Genomic DNA, 14,656 nt, shown 5'->3' on the forward strand with positions numbered 1-14,656 from the left:
GTGAAATATAATAAATTTGTAGCTGCTGTAAATAAAATTTTTAAAAAATATAAACAACTTGAATTTAGCTTTCTTTTATTTAGGATTAAGTCTTACAGGATCCTGAACACTACCCCAGATTTAGCAAAGGATTTAACATTAAGTATTTGAGCAGTTTGTTAATCCTGGTGGAACTAACCATTGATTTTACTGGAAGTTAGTCAACAGTGTGCTTAACTGAATGCACACTATTAAGTGCTTTACCATATTCCGGATAAGTTGCTGGTTTCATTCATTTAAAGTCTGTTTCAGTACTTTAATTTCTGCAAAACAATGCTTTTCTTATATCAATCCTTTTTCCAAAACCTAACTGTTCTTCCCGGCAGATTATAAATTTAAAAGTGCATTGAGTGGTAACAGACAGTCGATATACCTGCAAGTGCTACTCTTCTGCATGACGTCAGCTCGATGATATCCAGAGAGTTTACAAAAACCGTCATTACTATAAACTACGGGCCAGTCCACAATCTGGGCGTTTCCCAACAAAAAACTGGATTCTGAAAAGAGAAAGAGGAGAGAGAGAAAGGGTTGTTGTCAGTGGCAAAGTACGTTAAAATCCTCTGTGTGTTACACAGCAGATGCAGAGGGTTATTCGTGATGGTAACTTCTACCATGAAATTTCAGAGAGATCTGAAATGAAAATGGGCATCATAAAAGAAATCATGATGAAACAGGGTAACTCCTAGTAATGTAAGTAGCTTCTTGCACCCCAAAATACTGATACGAGCATGAACGCTTTAACAATATAGAAAGGATTCATTTATTCACAACATCTGGGCAAGGTATCATATTTGATTTTCATTTTATATGTATCTTGAAATCAACCTTAAATTAACTTGCAAACCGAATTTTAAATGCAGAACTGTATGTGTGCCCAACGCTGATGACAACTCTCTTGCTTAAGACAAGTATGTTCTTCCTCCTGGCAGGTCCCAGTCTGTTTTGCAGGACACAGCCAGCATCCTGGGATGAGGGACAGAGAGTGCCAGGAGCCACTGTGGAGGGATGAGATGTGCCACCACATCTTGTGGTACACCACGAGCCACATCACGCCTGGGAGTGCAGATATTAAGTGACCTACATGGAAATTCAGCGTGATCAGAGAACTAGTGAGTGCCAAAGGGACTTACACACTGAAATAACATAAAACAGGTATTGAATTTCACTGGCAGTCTGTTAAAAATGCAAATAAGAGGGTTTAGCTCACGCTAGCAACATGCATCTGTTGCTGTAAATACAAAACATGGGCAGAGGGTATTTCTAGGTGGCTGAACTCAGGTTTAAATATCAGTTCAGTCGTCTCTTCTTTCAGTCAGTGCCTACAGTTTATACGCACGGACTGGCACCAACACATAATGAGTTAGTCCTAAAATAGTTTTATTTACTAGTTTGGAAAGATTCTTCCATCCCTGGGCGTTTTCAAAGAAGGAAATACTCATTTTGCTTAAACACAATGTTGTGAGATTTTATGTTCATCGACATTGTAAACATTCCTAATTTTGTTTCAGAAATAATATTCTCCCTTAGTAGAGGTTCTCAAATTATAGTCTGTGATGATCTTCAAAGTTTTCTTTCTTTTTACTGTTAGTCTTCAATTTCATTTTGACTGTAGCTATGGAACTAACTGGTCCCATTCATTGATGCTAAAAAGCTATTAAAATATCACTATTAACAATCACTGCTGTATAGAAATTAAGGAAATGTTCCTTTTAATAGTTCTTATGGGGAAAAAAAAAAAAAAGAGGAGATTTTTACAAATTTTCCTCATAATAGCCCAAGAATGGTTATGCCAATTACTTACAGACATATACTCAGGTGCGCACATTCATTTTCACATAAAAGTGACACTGACTTTGCATGAGCTGCACACACCCTTCTCAGAGTGTTTATAACTGTGACTGGATTGTACATTATGCAAACATGATTCTGTTGAATGAGGAAAGTGTACTGAAAAAATAGTATTTCTTTATTTTTTCTTTATAACCATGAATTTGAAAAAAATAATCTGGAGATGACTAGGTTTTTTCTATAGAAAAGCAGATTAAAAATAAACCAACCAATGTGAGAAATAGAAGTTCAGATTTTGTGAAATCTAACACTTTTAAGCTCAAAGAATTTATCTGAATCCATCACAAATATTCTTAAGCCTAAATGCCAACTTTAAAAATTTGCTTTCCTACCCAAAGGGAGATGCCCTCACTACAAGCAGCAGGAGACACAGAGTAAAGCCTGACCATTACATAAAATCTCCCTGGCTTTCTGCAGCCCTTTCTGCACCAGGGACTCAGCCCAACCTTCCTCAGCACAGTGCAGGCACTAACACCAGAGACATCCTAACCCCCTGGAAACCAAAGGGTTCGCTGAAGCTCATCCCATTGTATTGATGTTCCCCCAACACCTTGCATCTTCTCCAATTTGGAAAAGGGGAGACACCAGGAGCCCCTTAAACCCGCCCGGCTCCCCGCACAACGTCCACCCTACCACCACCACACCCCAGCAGCCGGAGAGGATGGGAGCATAAGCAATTGTTAATTTCCCATCCCACAGGGAAACAACCAATATTACAATATCTCTGGATACATTTGGAAAGAGATTTCTTTATAGGAGTCTCTTTTGCCAAAGTTTTGCTCACATATCTAGACACAATGGGCATAACCTGGGTGATGAGAGACTGCAATACCAAGCTCACTCGTGGATGCTGTGCACATCTGGGTGCTCCCCAGAGGACCACAGTCCAAAAGCAGATAAACCTGCTTCAAAGCCTTCCCATCTGACAAGACATAATCTTGATTGTGTATTGTATTCCCACCACGTAATTCTTTCAGGACACAGATTACACAGCAGAACATATGTGTTGCAGTCAGCAGCTGAGATACAGCATTTAATGGTTTTCTTCTATGGATTTTATACTGCTTTACACCTGAGAGTCTCAAAATACTTGATAAGGCATTCACTAAGATGATAAAATCCACCAGAAACTTGGGAGGGAACAAAACATAAAGCCAAACTATTGGTAGTTAAAAAAAAAAATCCTATAAAATTAGAAAAAAATAGTCACTAGAAGTATCTTGGTAGATACTAGTATTTGTAAGGTTACATCAGATATATAGTATATGTACTAGAAGCTTGACCAGATATTAGAACATGTTTTCTTTTGTCCCCATGAATCTTCCTTTACTTAATTGACCACTTCTTTACCTTTGTCTCCTAAGCAAGTCTTATTCATCCATGCTTAGCACGTGAATATGTATGTGTGTGTCCTATTCCAGCTGAAAAAAAAAAAATCTTGAATCAATGTTTGCATCTTGTTAGAAACCAATGAATCCAACTGCGGGCACAAAGCCAGAGGAATCCATGTTTCATTAATGCCGCTGCTCAGTGAGCAGCTTGATAAAATTTAAGGAAGAATGGGTCAGCATCTGACCCTCGGGTTTTATTGTGTACCCAAGTCTCAGCATCCACAGGACTCCATGCCTACACCACATTTTACCAGGAGTCATGTTATTTTCTCCAACCAAGACACATATTAATTCTTCCCCATTTCTACTATTTCACCAGATCAAAACTGCAGGCAGATTTAACTTTACATTAGCCAGCCCATACCCAGCTGAGAACATCCAAACTGTGTACTGAATGACAGGACACTTTGAAAGAACCTCTTTTTTTGATCATAATTTCTTAAAATTGCAGAGTGCAAAGGGACACGGAGGAGTTTATGCTTTGAGTCCTCTGCTGTAACTCCTTGTATATTCTCTACTATGTCTCCATTTTAGAGCTTAACCTTGGTCAACAACAGACTCCGTAGTAACAAATACAACCTCAGGGTTTCTAGCAGTTTTGTGTAGTTGGAGGAGAGACTGCTTTATATCACGTCATCACCACTAACCACTCATGAAAGTCTATTTCTCCAGTTACCTCCCCTGAGTTTGGGTCCTAACAACCAGTCCTGGGCTAAATCCATCTGCATGCCTGACTTCCATATTTCTGCAACGCAGTCACATGGTTTCTTCACTAAGAAAGGTCAATCACAGTTGTGTCTTGGGTTAAGATTTCCATCAGTCTGACTATGGCAAGTTCTACTCTGTTCAATTTTCAGCTGGCTGCTTGAACCTGGTTTAGAGACAAGGGTTGGAAAAACCTCATTTCCTCTCCATCTCATTGCCGTAGGACAGCCTAACACCAAAGATGAGACTGTTCCCTTCCAAACACAACTGGCTGCGCATTCCTCCTAGCCTCCTTTGTCAGCAGCTCCAAAGCAAGGACCCTGAGCACCTTCATGTCCCCCTGTGCCCTGTTGCGGTGGCTCTGTCCTGCAGCACCCTCATAGCACAAGCCAAGTCTTCATTCAAGAGGATCAGGTACAGCAAAAGACAGATGTGCTGCAGACCTGCCTACAGGCTGCCATCTGACTTGCTCCTTCCCAAGGTAAATACATATTCATTGCACACAACAGGGAGGATACGAACCCAGACCACAGCTCTTCACCTGATGGCCCAGGGACAGGCCCGCCGGCATTGCTGCAGGCAAGCACTGGGTGCACCTCCATCATCAAATCCCAGGTTCACTCCTGGTTCTCTCCTGCCGCTGATGGCCCACACTCCACATCAGTTAGTTCATACCAAAGATCTTTTTTGGAGTGAGCCAAAGGACTGTTACACAATGTCTTTTCTAAAGCATGGGAATAAGCCCTGCAATGCCACACACCAAGGACTGCCCCCCGCAGCCAGATGCCTTCTGCAAGGCAAACCCAGGCTCAGACTCCCTCCATGGGAGAGGCAACCTCTCCTTGTCTGCTTTGGTCTTCAACAGGTAAGACTGGTGTTTTGAGCCTTCTACAGAAGAGAAAGAAAAGGAGCCAACAAAAGGTCTGCAAATCGCAGGGTGATGAGGATAGCAAGGACACCAGCACCAGGATCTCCACAGCTGTCTTCCTGTTGGATTCAATACGCAAGAGCTATATTCTGCAAGTTAGGTTTTTTTAACGAATATATTATATTGGAGGTATTCTCAAGAATAAGCATTTCTTAACAGAGTTTAGCTACTAGTAACTGGACAACACCAAATTCAGCCACCACGCCAACACCAGAACACCTGAATTGACTCAGTTTTTAAGTACACCATGCCTTCACTGAAAGAACAGTACCACAACAGGGACTGCCAAGGACAGCCAAGGTTATGGATGGAAATGCATAAATACAGCTCACATTCTGCAGTAAGAAACTTGTGCAATATCTGTGCTGTGGCCACAGAAAGGGAAGTCTTCTCTCTCCATGTACAGCAGCACTGAATCTCACAAGTATTTTACTATGGAGGCTGGGAACTTCTCCCCTGGCCCGCTACACATGGGCCGTTGCTGAAAGCGGGACAGTAAATCTGACAGACCAATGGTCAGATCCAGTATATGGAACTCTATGCAACTGTGATCCAGATTACCATGTGGTGATATCTCATACTGTAAAAACATTAACATGCAGCTAACTTCAAAATTTGCATGATGATTAGCCTGAAATGTCTGGCAATGGATTCATCCTTGCTGATTTCTCTGATGCACTGAAAATGCATTTCCACTTCCCATTTCCTTAGAGATAAAAGTCAGGTTTTATTATTTCTAAGCTTGTTTTGATGTCACTGCCTCCACCAATCATTTTCTCCACCTATCCCCCTTTCTGATGTATTGTAGAGAGCCCAAATCACAAATCTGTAGGTCGTATAAGTTCTTTGACTAGACACGTCTAAACACCAGTGTCTGTCTATAAGAGAATGGGGAAGCAGGGCTCAGCCAGCAGACTCACCTGTCTCAGAGTTGCTACATTCCTCTTAGGAAGCCAGCAGGCTTTTTATTTGCTAATATAACTCTCCTATTTACAAGGTTTAATACTGATGGCAAGGAATTGGGGTATTAGAGGCATACAGTTAGCAGAATTTCAGGTTGGAAAACACAGTTGAAAACAATTGTTAAAGGCACTATATTTGCTGTTGCTGCGCTTCTATTTAGTAAAAAGGCTCTTTTGTATAAAGGCAGCCTATGCTGTAGAACAGCAAGCCTTTAATCTTACTCTATCTTGCAGTAGGTAATACTCAACACAGCGCTGAGCCTTGTTTTGTTTAAAAAAAATAAAAAAAACAACCAAAAAGACCACAGTGTGCAAGCAATTTTTTTTAACCAACAAAATGCCCAAAGCAGTGTAAAATTCATGTTATGTAATCACAGGAGAGCAAGAACAGCTAAATCATTCCAGAAGATATGCTTAGCCAAGTGAGAAATGTTGTCTCTAATCATCTTTCCTCAAGAATGCTTGGGTACCACTTGTAACTGAAATTGTTTAAATCACCATTTCAGAACTCCATCTCATCCCAGGAAAACAGGCAACTAATAGAAAACTCACCATTGAAAAGATGTTTTAAAAAAATGAAGCAGTAGCAGAAGACACGTAATAATAATTATTATAATAATAAAAAGCAGCAATGTTCCATCTAGGAATAAACTCCTAACTCAAGCAACTTCACACAGAGCTGTCCTTCAGAATCACCGCCCTTCCACTGCAGAGCAGATGCAGCCTGGACCTGACAGGGTCTGTGAGATGTCTGGAATGTGCCTTTTTTGCTAATGCTATCTTATGAAAGCCCCAAACCACTTAAACTGCTGTCAGATTGCTCTCCTTAAAACTACACAGGGTCAACATATTCACAGAATCACTGCAGTCTTGTTTCAACCATCTTAGAAAACTCATGGGACTCCTCTGTCTGTGTGTTGGGGAGGTGGGTCCTAAAAAATATGCTCATTTTTTATTTCCTTTTAGCTCTCCCGAGTAAGTCTTGGTCCTGATAATACATATTTCTATTGGTGGTGTTTACAGTGACTCCAACCACACTCAAGACATACTGCATCCCCACAGAATACAATGGAAAATCCTATATGTTTTTGGAGGGCACTGCCCTCTGAAATCAGCCTCAAAGGGCACCAACATCCCTCCAGCTCTGGGGTTGGCTGCAGACAAACCACTGTGCTTGAAGCAGAAACTTCCACCAGCACTTTGTACTCCTTACTATAAAACCACATTGCTGTTTTCTAACAAAGCTATTATTTCCCCGGTGTCTTTAAAACATGCAAAACATCACTGCCATCCAATTTATCCAGCACATTAAGCGTTGCTTGCCTGAAAAAAAAAAAAAATCTCTCAAAGGACTAACTCTTTACGTCACCTTTCTGTACCAGTGTTGTTTTTATTTATTACTCATAATGTGAAAATGCAGAGGGCTAAACCCAGAGCAAGATGCCACCATACCGACTATGCTAAAATGATCTATTTCCACCCCCAAATAAGTGCTCCTCAAATAAAACAGAAGATAAATAATCCAGCATTGGCTGAAATACTAAATCCACATGTAAGTCACTTAGCTGGGAACACAGCAGCTTTCAGCGATTTAGCAAGCAAGTTCAAGAAGAAAGATTAGAGCCTGACTGGAATTTACCTCCTGAAAACTTAAAAAATTAACTTTAATCATTTTGAATGTGAAAGTCCACAAACAACGCAGCCCCCTGCCTTTATTATGGCACAACATCATTGACCTCAGGAAGAGTTCTGAGTCAATAAGGACAAGAGAGCATCCCTATGAGTCGTCTGCAAAGTGACATTTCATACAACTCTCCCCCACACATTCATTTATCCTAGAGTTAAACTAATCCTCACCTATCTCTGTTATCGTCTAAATGCCACCACTGAAACTATTCTCTATTAAAATTATGCAGAACACAACATAGATGCAGCGAGACTAAATTTAAACTGGAGCACACTGTAGCTCTCACTGAAGGCACACAGGCACCCTCAAGGAGCAACCAAAAATCAGATTTCTAGCTTTACACAAACAAGAGTGCTTGCTTCACGTGCCCAGATGAGAAAATTGTAGTAACAGTAGTTGTTCAGACACAGGGGCTCCTCTTGCAAACACTCAGCCCGAAGCTAGTCCTGGCTGCAGTTTCAGAGCCTGGCTGTATCTCAAAAAACCTGTTTTGGCAAGGAATTGTCTGCCTCTCCCATGCTCCCCTCTTTGTGCAAGTGGCTGAAGCAAAACTGTCAGCAGGACAGATCCCAGCCCAGTACCGAGGTGCTGCTTCAGGCGAGTCTCCTCAGGGGCTATTCACAAGCCAGCCGTGGGACTCCCTCCCACTGCCACGCGCGGGTGCAGGATCGGGCCCTGGCTATCTGGGTTACCCAGGGCTTGGCATTTGAAATAGCCAATAGTCACTGAGTGTGCTGATTAAACAAGTATCAATTTTTTTTCTGAAAAGCAAGTTATTAGAATGCTAACTCCAAAACCCTCTTCTATTACTTCATTTTATCAGACCAGAAAATCCTATTCCCTTAGCCTTCCAGGAGAGTAACTTAAAATCCTGGTTAACCACCAAATAGTACCCTGTTAAACAGGCTAATTAAAGGTATTTCCACAGCTCACTTAACTTCCTGACATTATTCTTTGGCAGTATACTCCTTCCAACAGCAATAAAAAACCTGGATGTTTAGTCAAAAAAAAAAAAAAAAAAATCAATAATTTCATTTTTTCTCTTTCTGAGATTTAAACATGAAGGTGGGAATGCAACAGCTCTTGCAGTGACCTCTTGTGGCAAGTGCTCTGCAGCGCTCAAGCCTCTCCCAGAAGAGGACAACGCATCTCCCACTGCCACGATACGCACGGAAAGAAATATCAGAAAGGGAAGACCCACAATTTGCAAAGCAGCTGATCAGACCTCAGGGAAATCCAGTTATCACTTTAGCTAATGATTTGGCATTATCTGGGCTTCTGAATTAACACGATGGTGTAGAGCTGTCATAATCATTCTTTTTAAAAATAAACCACATATAAAACAAAAACCCAGACCATTTAGACCATGTAAAACTCCCCCAATTTCAACATCAGTCAGATATGCTTAATCTTGCAGCATTCAGCAAAACAACTCGAAAATTAAGGAAAGCGGGGCACTTTGCAATTGAAAACTCACGTCATCGAATAATGCTTCTTAGTGTAAAAATCCACTTTGCATTGATTTACGTATCAGCAGGCTCCCTGCAGTTGTAGAAACTGCAAAAGGAGCCCTGTGCCTCTGAATGCCAAAGACAGCCCTAATGACAGAAGCTCCTTGGTCATCCCTTCAGTAACTTCTCTAAGTCAACTGAACTGGAGGATGGAAACTTTCACCCCATAGTTTATAGTGTCTTTTATAGAGATTTAAGGAACTGCTGAAGTCTGCATTTTTTTCAGAGGATCCACAATGACAGACATCCTATAAACTTGAAGTAACTTGCTTTAAAGAACTTTCTCTCTGCAGCATGTGTAACTTAATTTGGATCAGATGAAAATGCAGCTTGTTTTAATTTAGGGGAGGGAAGCCTACATGTATCATGTCCCACGAGAACAACAATATTTTGTCACCCTGCCTGTAAGACATCAGGTACGATTTATGGGCTAGTAAGGACAGGAGAGACAATAGACACCTATTTTATCTATAATACCGGTGTAATAAAAATGAAAATGGTGTCAGCACTACAGATGTGACACTCATTTCCATCCCCCTTCCTGGGCAGCCTGCCTTGACAACACAGTCACCTGCAAACACGGCTGATCCTTTCACGCATCAAAGTCATAGGACCCAGCAGGGCATAAAGCTTTGTCTCAAGGAACTGCTTTGTAGGAATGTGGCACAAAGCTGAAAAGGGCCAGGAATTAAATCCTAGCTTCATTAAAACTCACAGTAAAATTCCATGGAAGCCTTACGGGAGACAAGATTTCAGCCCAAGTGTCAAAATACATTTGTGAGGAAGCTTCTAAGAGTTATTGCAACAGAAACAACAACCAGTAATGGTGACTCTTAACATATAGATAAGACTATATATAGTCTTTCACTAAATTAAGCCCCTCTTCCAGACTGTTAGTCCTCTTTACTGCATATTGCTGCGAAGTCCCAGAGTTAACCTTTTCCCAATCTCATCCTCTACCATAAAATTACGCCATTAACACAAGCTTAACGTTTTTGCTACTAGAGTATGTTAAGGGTGAAGATGGACAGGCAAGACAGACACATTTCTCCGCCCCTGTGTGTGTGGCTCAACTTGCCGGATCGCTCTGCACCCGGGCCGGGTCCACAAAGCCCAGTCCAGCTCTAGAGACTTGTCCAATGTTGTACCCATTGAGTCGAGGTCAGTATCAGCAGGAACTCTGCATGCACTGAAGAAGCAACCAATAATGTTAGTAATAACAGGTACAGACTGCTGAGAACATCTTAGGAGAGAACATTGCCCTAAGGAAGGCCCTTATTAAACATCCAAAATACTAATGGTAGCAAAAGGTAGTTGCCTTAATGTGATTTAACCCAGTGCTCTCACAAAACACTTCTTTCAGCTCAGCAAAACACCTGGTGTTCTCAAAATCCAGGGCACAGTCAAGGCTGTAGTGAGATGTATCAATCTTTGTAAGCCTCAGATAAGACCTTTACTTGATGTATTTTCACTATGCTTTAAAAGAAGAAAAAGAAAAGATTGCGGAGAGCGCACTGAGATTAACCTGAAGATAGGTCTGTGTGTCCTGAGGGCTTGGTCCTTTTTACCAACTGCAGCAGTTGGTCTAACGACAGACCCCGCTTCTCCCCACAGACTTTGTCTCTCCTCGAGCGGAGCTCAGCTGCGGCGTGGGCAAAGAACCCGCAAAGCAGCTTAGAGGTTGCTGTCCACCACCAAATGCTTTGGGAAACACCTGCAACCCGCTGCTGTCCAAAACGCAAAGTATGCCGCTGCTCCGAAACACTTCACAAACTCCAATGTGTAAAGTCACCTCCAAAAAAAGGTTCCCTGGGCAAAGGGACACCAGGGGACCCCCCGCATTACTTCGGCAGTTGCTCCATCCTTCTCAAACACATTGGCTGGGAGAGGAACATCCAGCAGGACAGCCAGAAATCCCACCTCTCCATACGGAGGGCAGAAGAGCCATGGTCACCTCATTCCCTTCTGTTCACCACTTTGATGCCTTTGCTCATGACTGACTCACCATGAACACTTCTCCCACAATTTTAACCTGATTTGTAGCCAGAGCTGGGGTGCAAAGGAAAGATTCACAACATTCCTAAACAGAAAATGCATAAGCAATGCTGAAAATTTAATTTATGATTGCTTTTAACACCAGGCTGACCACCACACTAAATCTGCACACCGTGTTCCCACTATGCCAGTTCTGACTTTCCACATTTTAAAATTATTGCAATTTTGTCTGTAAATTTGTTATTCAGATCCATCTCTGGCAACTCTGAGTAATTTGTCCCCACCTACATTTCATTTTGAAACCATTGCTTCCATTTCACCTGAAGAAGAGCCTATCTGCCAAAATCCCTGCCTGATTCTTCCAGCTGTACCTGTTGCCTAATAGAAGATACTACCTCTACCTACAAACCTTCTCCTGGCTTTTAAGAAAAGATTTATAGCCAAGAAGTGCCACAGGATTGAGTAAGCGTGAGAAATCTCAAAAGAGAGTGTTCTTTAACCAGGAAAGGTGATAGAAGGGCTTTTTTTGAGGATGCTGAAGATGTATTTTAAAAAATGATCATCAGTCTTTCCTTCACCCTGTTCCTCAACTTGTCAATGAAAAAATCTCTTGGAAACTGGTGAATCCAAACATAAAAACAAAACCCAGCACACAGTCAGCAGACCAAGCCCTTGCCTTCTACCGAGCACTGGCAGGAGATACTTGAACCAGATTTGCTCTACTGGATACCATTAAGTTTGGATTAAACAGTGCTGAATCCAATGAAAATTACTATTTCTATAAAGGATAAATAAGGTTATGTCCTGGATGACAAAAATAAGACCTAAATCATGTTTCAGGGCGCAACACTGACCACGTACACGAGCTAAAACCAAATTCCAAATCCACTTTTCGCTTTGTTGTCCAATGGGGCAGATTTGCCTCTGTAACATCATGCTTAGGCATCACCAGTGACAGAGAAAAAGCAGAATAAACACCAGATCAGCATGATTTATGCTGCCAAATTAGATCAGGTTAAAAACTGAAAAGGGATATGTGCTTTTAAAGTATAATGTTTGAAAGCCTTCTGAGCTTTTCCAGTTTTTGAGATCTCAAAGCTTTACTGAGCTTTCACCAGGGAGGACATGTGATTTAATTAGAGCATGATACAAAAGCATGGCAATCCCAAACTGTGTTCCCAGCTCTGTCACCAACTTGCCGCATCACCTTGGGAAAACAATTGTGATGCCCGAGCCCCCCTTTATGCCACAATTCGAGGAACAGGGTGGGAATGACTGTGCGTGTCCTCTTCCACAAGGAGCTGTGAAGTGTAATTAAATTCCACCTAGTACTTTGAAATTGTCAGAGGGAAAGTGCTATATAGACCCCTATTAATTAAGCTTGCATTTAATATTCTGGAAAATAAATACACTATTACAAGAAACTAGCTCTTAGTGATTGCGTAGCTACAGAGCTTGACAGGGAGTCTGCTGCCAACCACAGAACTGACACAGGCAACATCGAGAGGGAGGAAGCCCCCCAAAAAACAGTTGATGGCTTAATACAAGGCTGGCATTTAAACTTTAAAACAACTTCTAAGTCCTCATCCCACTCCTGCTCCTGCGGAAGTCAATGAATCACTAATTCACTACCTGCCATCAAAATCAACTTCAAGCCAGCACACCAGACCACGTATGAACATGAGGTAAATCCAGAACCATGCAATAGAAAGGTGGAAGGGAACACTTTTCAGCATCATTTACATCATGTTAGTGTATGGATTAATAACACGTGTGGCAGCTTTTCTCAATGCTCTCCTCTGCCCAGCTTTCCCATTCACATCCCCAGACACACTCTGGCACAGCAGTGCTTTGCCATCACCCTAAACTCGGGCTGTCCAGGGAAATATCTTTCAGCAGGTCCAAAGTCAAGGTCTCTTACTGGGCTTCATTGGTGCAAACACTCATACGTTTCAGTAGTTACGTGCCAGCACAAAGGCTACGTCAAAAATGAATATAACTAGCACAAGACTGACCTACAGCAGCATCTACACTAATATGCCTAGAGAGATGGTGGTCTGCAACCACGTAACTTTGATGGAGCTGTATATGTACCGACCAGCGCTTTGCACTGGATGAAAGGGTAAAATTAACCCCAGCAGCAGGGAATAATTTGATGACCATGAAGTCCTGAACCAGTCCTGTAAATATTCACCTAACAGAGCAGCTGTAGACAAGCAACTGCAGATAGTTCTTTACATATTAGCTCAGCCACACTCCAAATCGCAGTCACTCCCTCTTCCTCTTTCCCGGTACCTTTGCCACAGACTTGAAAGTGAATTGTAAAGACTTTGAAACCCTGAATGAAAACGGTTGCGAGCCCGATTATCAGAGAACTAAGGAACGAGAAGAAGGAAAAAAAAAAAAAAAAAAAAAAATGACCGGAGGAGCGGAGAGGATATCGGAAATGTAAATGATGACTACTTATTTTCAGAAAAGGCTCACACACATACACACACCCCCCCAAAAAAAAAAAAAAAAAAGGCGACAAATTCATAGTACCTAGTACCGATAACGCTGAAAGAAGTGAGGGGGGGAGAGGGAAAGGACGGAGCGCAGGCTCCGGCGGGGCACGGCGGAGCCCGTTCCTTGAAGGCGCCGCTTTGGCAGCGACCCATCAGCGTGGCTCCGCGCCCCGGGGAGCCGCCGCGGGGACGGGGGGACGGAGGGACGGACGGCGGGACGGACGGAGGGGATGTCTCACCGCTTGAGCGCCGGACAATGTTCTCCAGGAAGGTGTTCTGCGGTGCCACCAGCCCTCTCTTGCCCCCCGGCATCCTGCAGCGCCGGGCTCGGGGGCCGGGGGTGCGCGGCGGCAGCGGCGGCGGCGGCGGCTGCGGGGGGGGGGGGGCCGGCGGCGGCTGGTGCGCCCGGTGCCCGTGAGTCGCGCAGGGGCGGCCGCGGCCGCTCATGGTAGTGGCGCCCCCGCGGCGGCTGCAGCGCGGACTGGGGCCGCGCCGCGCAGGGCTCCGCCGAGCGCCGCCGCCCGCCCCCCCCTGCGCCTGCGCGCCCGCCCCGCCGCGGAGCCGGGCCGCCCCGGGACGGGGAGGGGAGCGGGGGGCGCGGGGAGGGGGGGGCGGAGCGGCGCGGAAGGGAGCGGAGCACCGCGGAGGGGCGCGGAGGCTGCCCCCCGGGTCGCGCCCGCTGCCGTGCGCCGCCGAGCATCGTCCCCTGGGTGTCCCCCGGCCGGGCTCGCCGGGGAGCGGCTTCGAAGTTTTGCCCTGTCCCCCGGAGCGAAACAAACCCCCAAAGCCCCTAAACCCCCGCATTTTGATCGGTACAGTGCTTTTTTAAGACAGCGCTCCCGCGTTCTCAGCGGCTGGGTTTCGGGGAAACCGGACCACGGAGCGCTGTGTGCCGGGGGGAAGGGGGCCGCGTTTTGCCCGCAAATGCCAACCGTAACGTGCCAGGTAACATGTAAAACGCCAGCCTTGCATGAAGCCATCAACCATTTTTTTGGAGGATTCCTCCCTCTCCCTGTGAGAGCAACTCTAAGGGGGTGGCAACAGGAGGCTGATTTGGGGCTAGAGCCCTCTTTTCTATCATTTTTA

General features: G+C 43.9%; 1 protein-coding gene across 1 annotated transcript in view; it reads right to left on the reverse strand.

Moving 5' to 3' along the window:
- Positions 1-13,925, reverse strand: part of KCNH5 (potassium voltage-gated channel subfamily H member 5) — a 161,188-nt gene extending 147,263 nt beyond the window's left edge. The window contains exons 1-2 of the mRNA XM_074865254.1: positions 13,810-13,925; positions 413-536 (exon numbers count right to left, since the gene is read on the reverse strand). Coding sequence (XP_074721355.1) covers positions 413-536; positions 13,810-13,882 — 197 coding nt within the window. The 5' untranslated portion in view covers positions 13,883-13,925. The remainder of the gene's footprint in view (positions 1-412; positions 537-13,809) is intronic.
- Positions 13,926-14,656: the final 731 nt, after the last annotated feature.

This window comes from Strix uralensis, chromosome 4, assembly GCF_047716275.1.
Source record: "Strix uralensis isolate ZFMK-TIS-50842 chromosome 4, bStrUra1, whole genome shotgun sequence".
NCBI lineage: Eukaryota > Metazoa > Chordata > Aves > Strigiformes > Strigidae > Strix > Strix uralensis.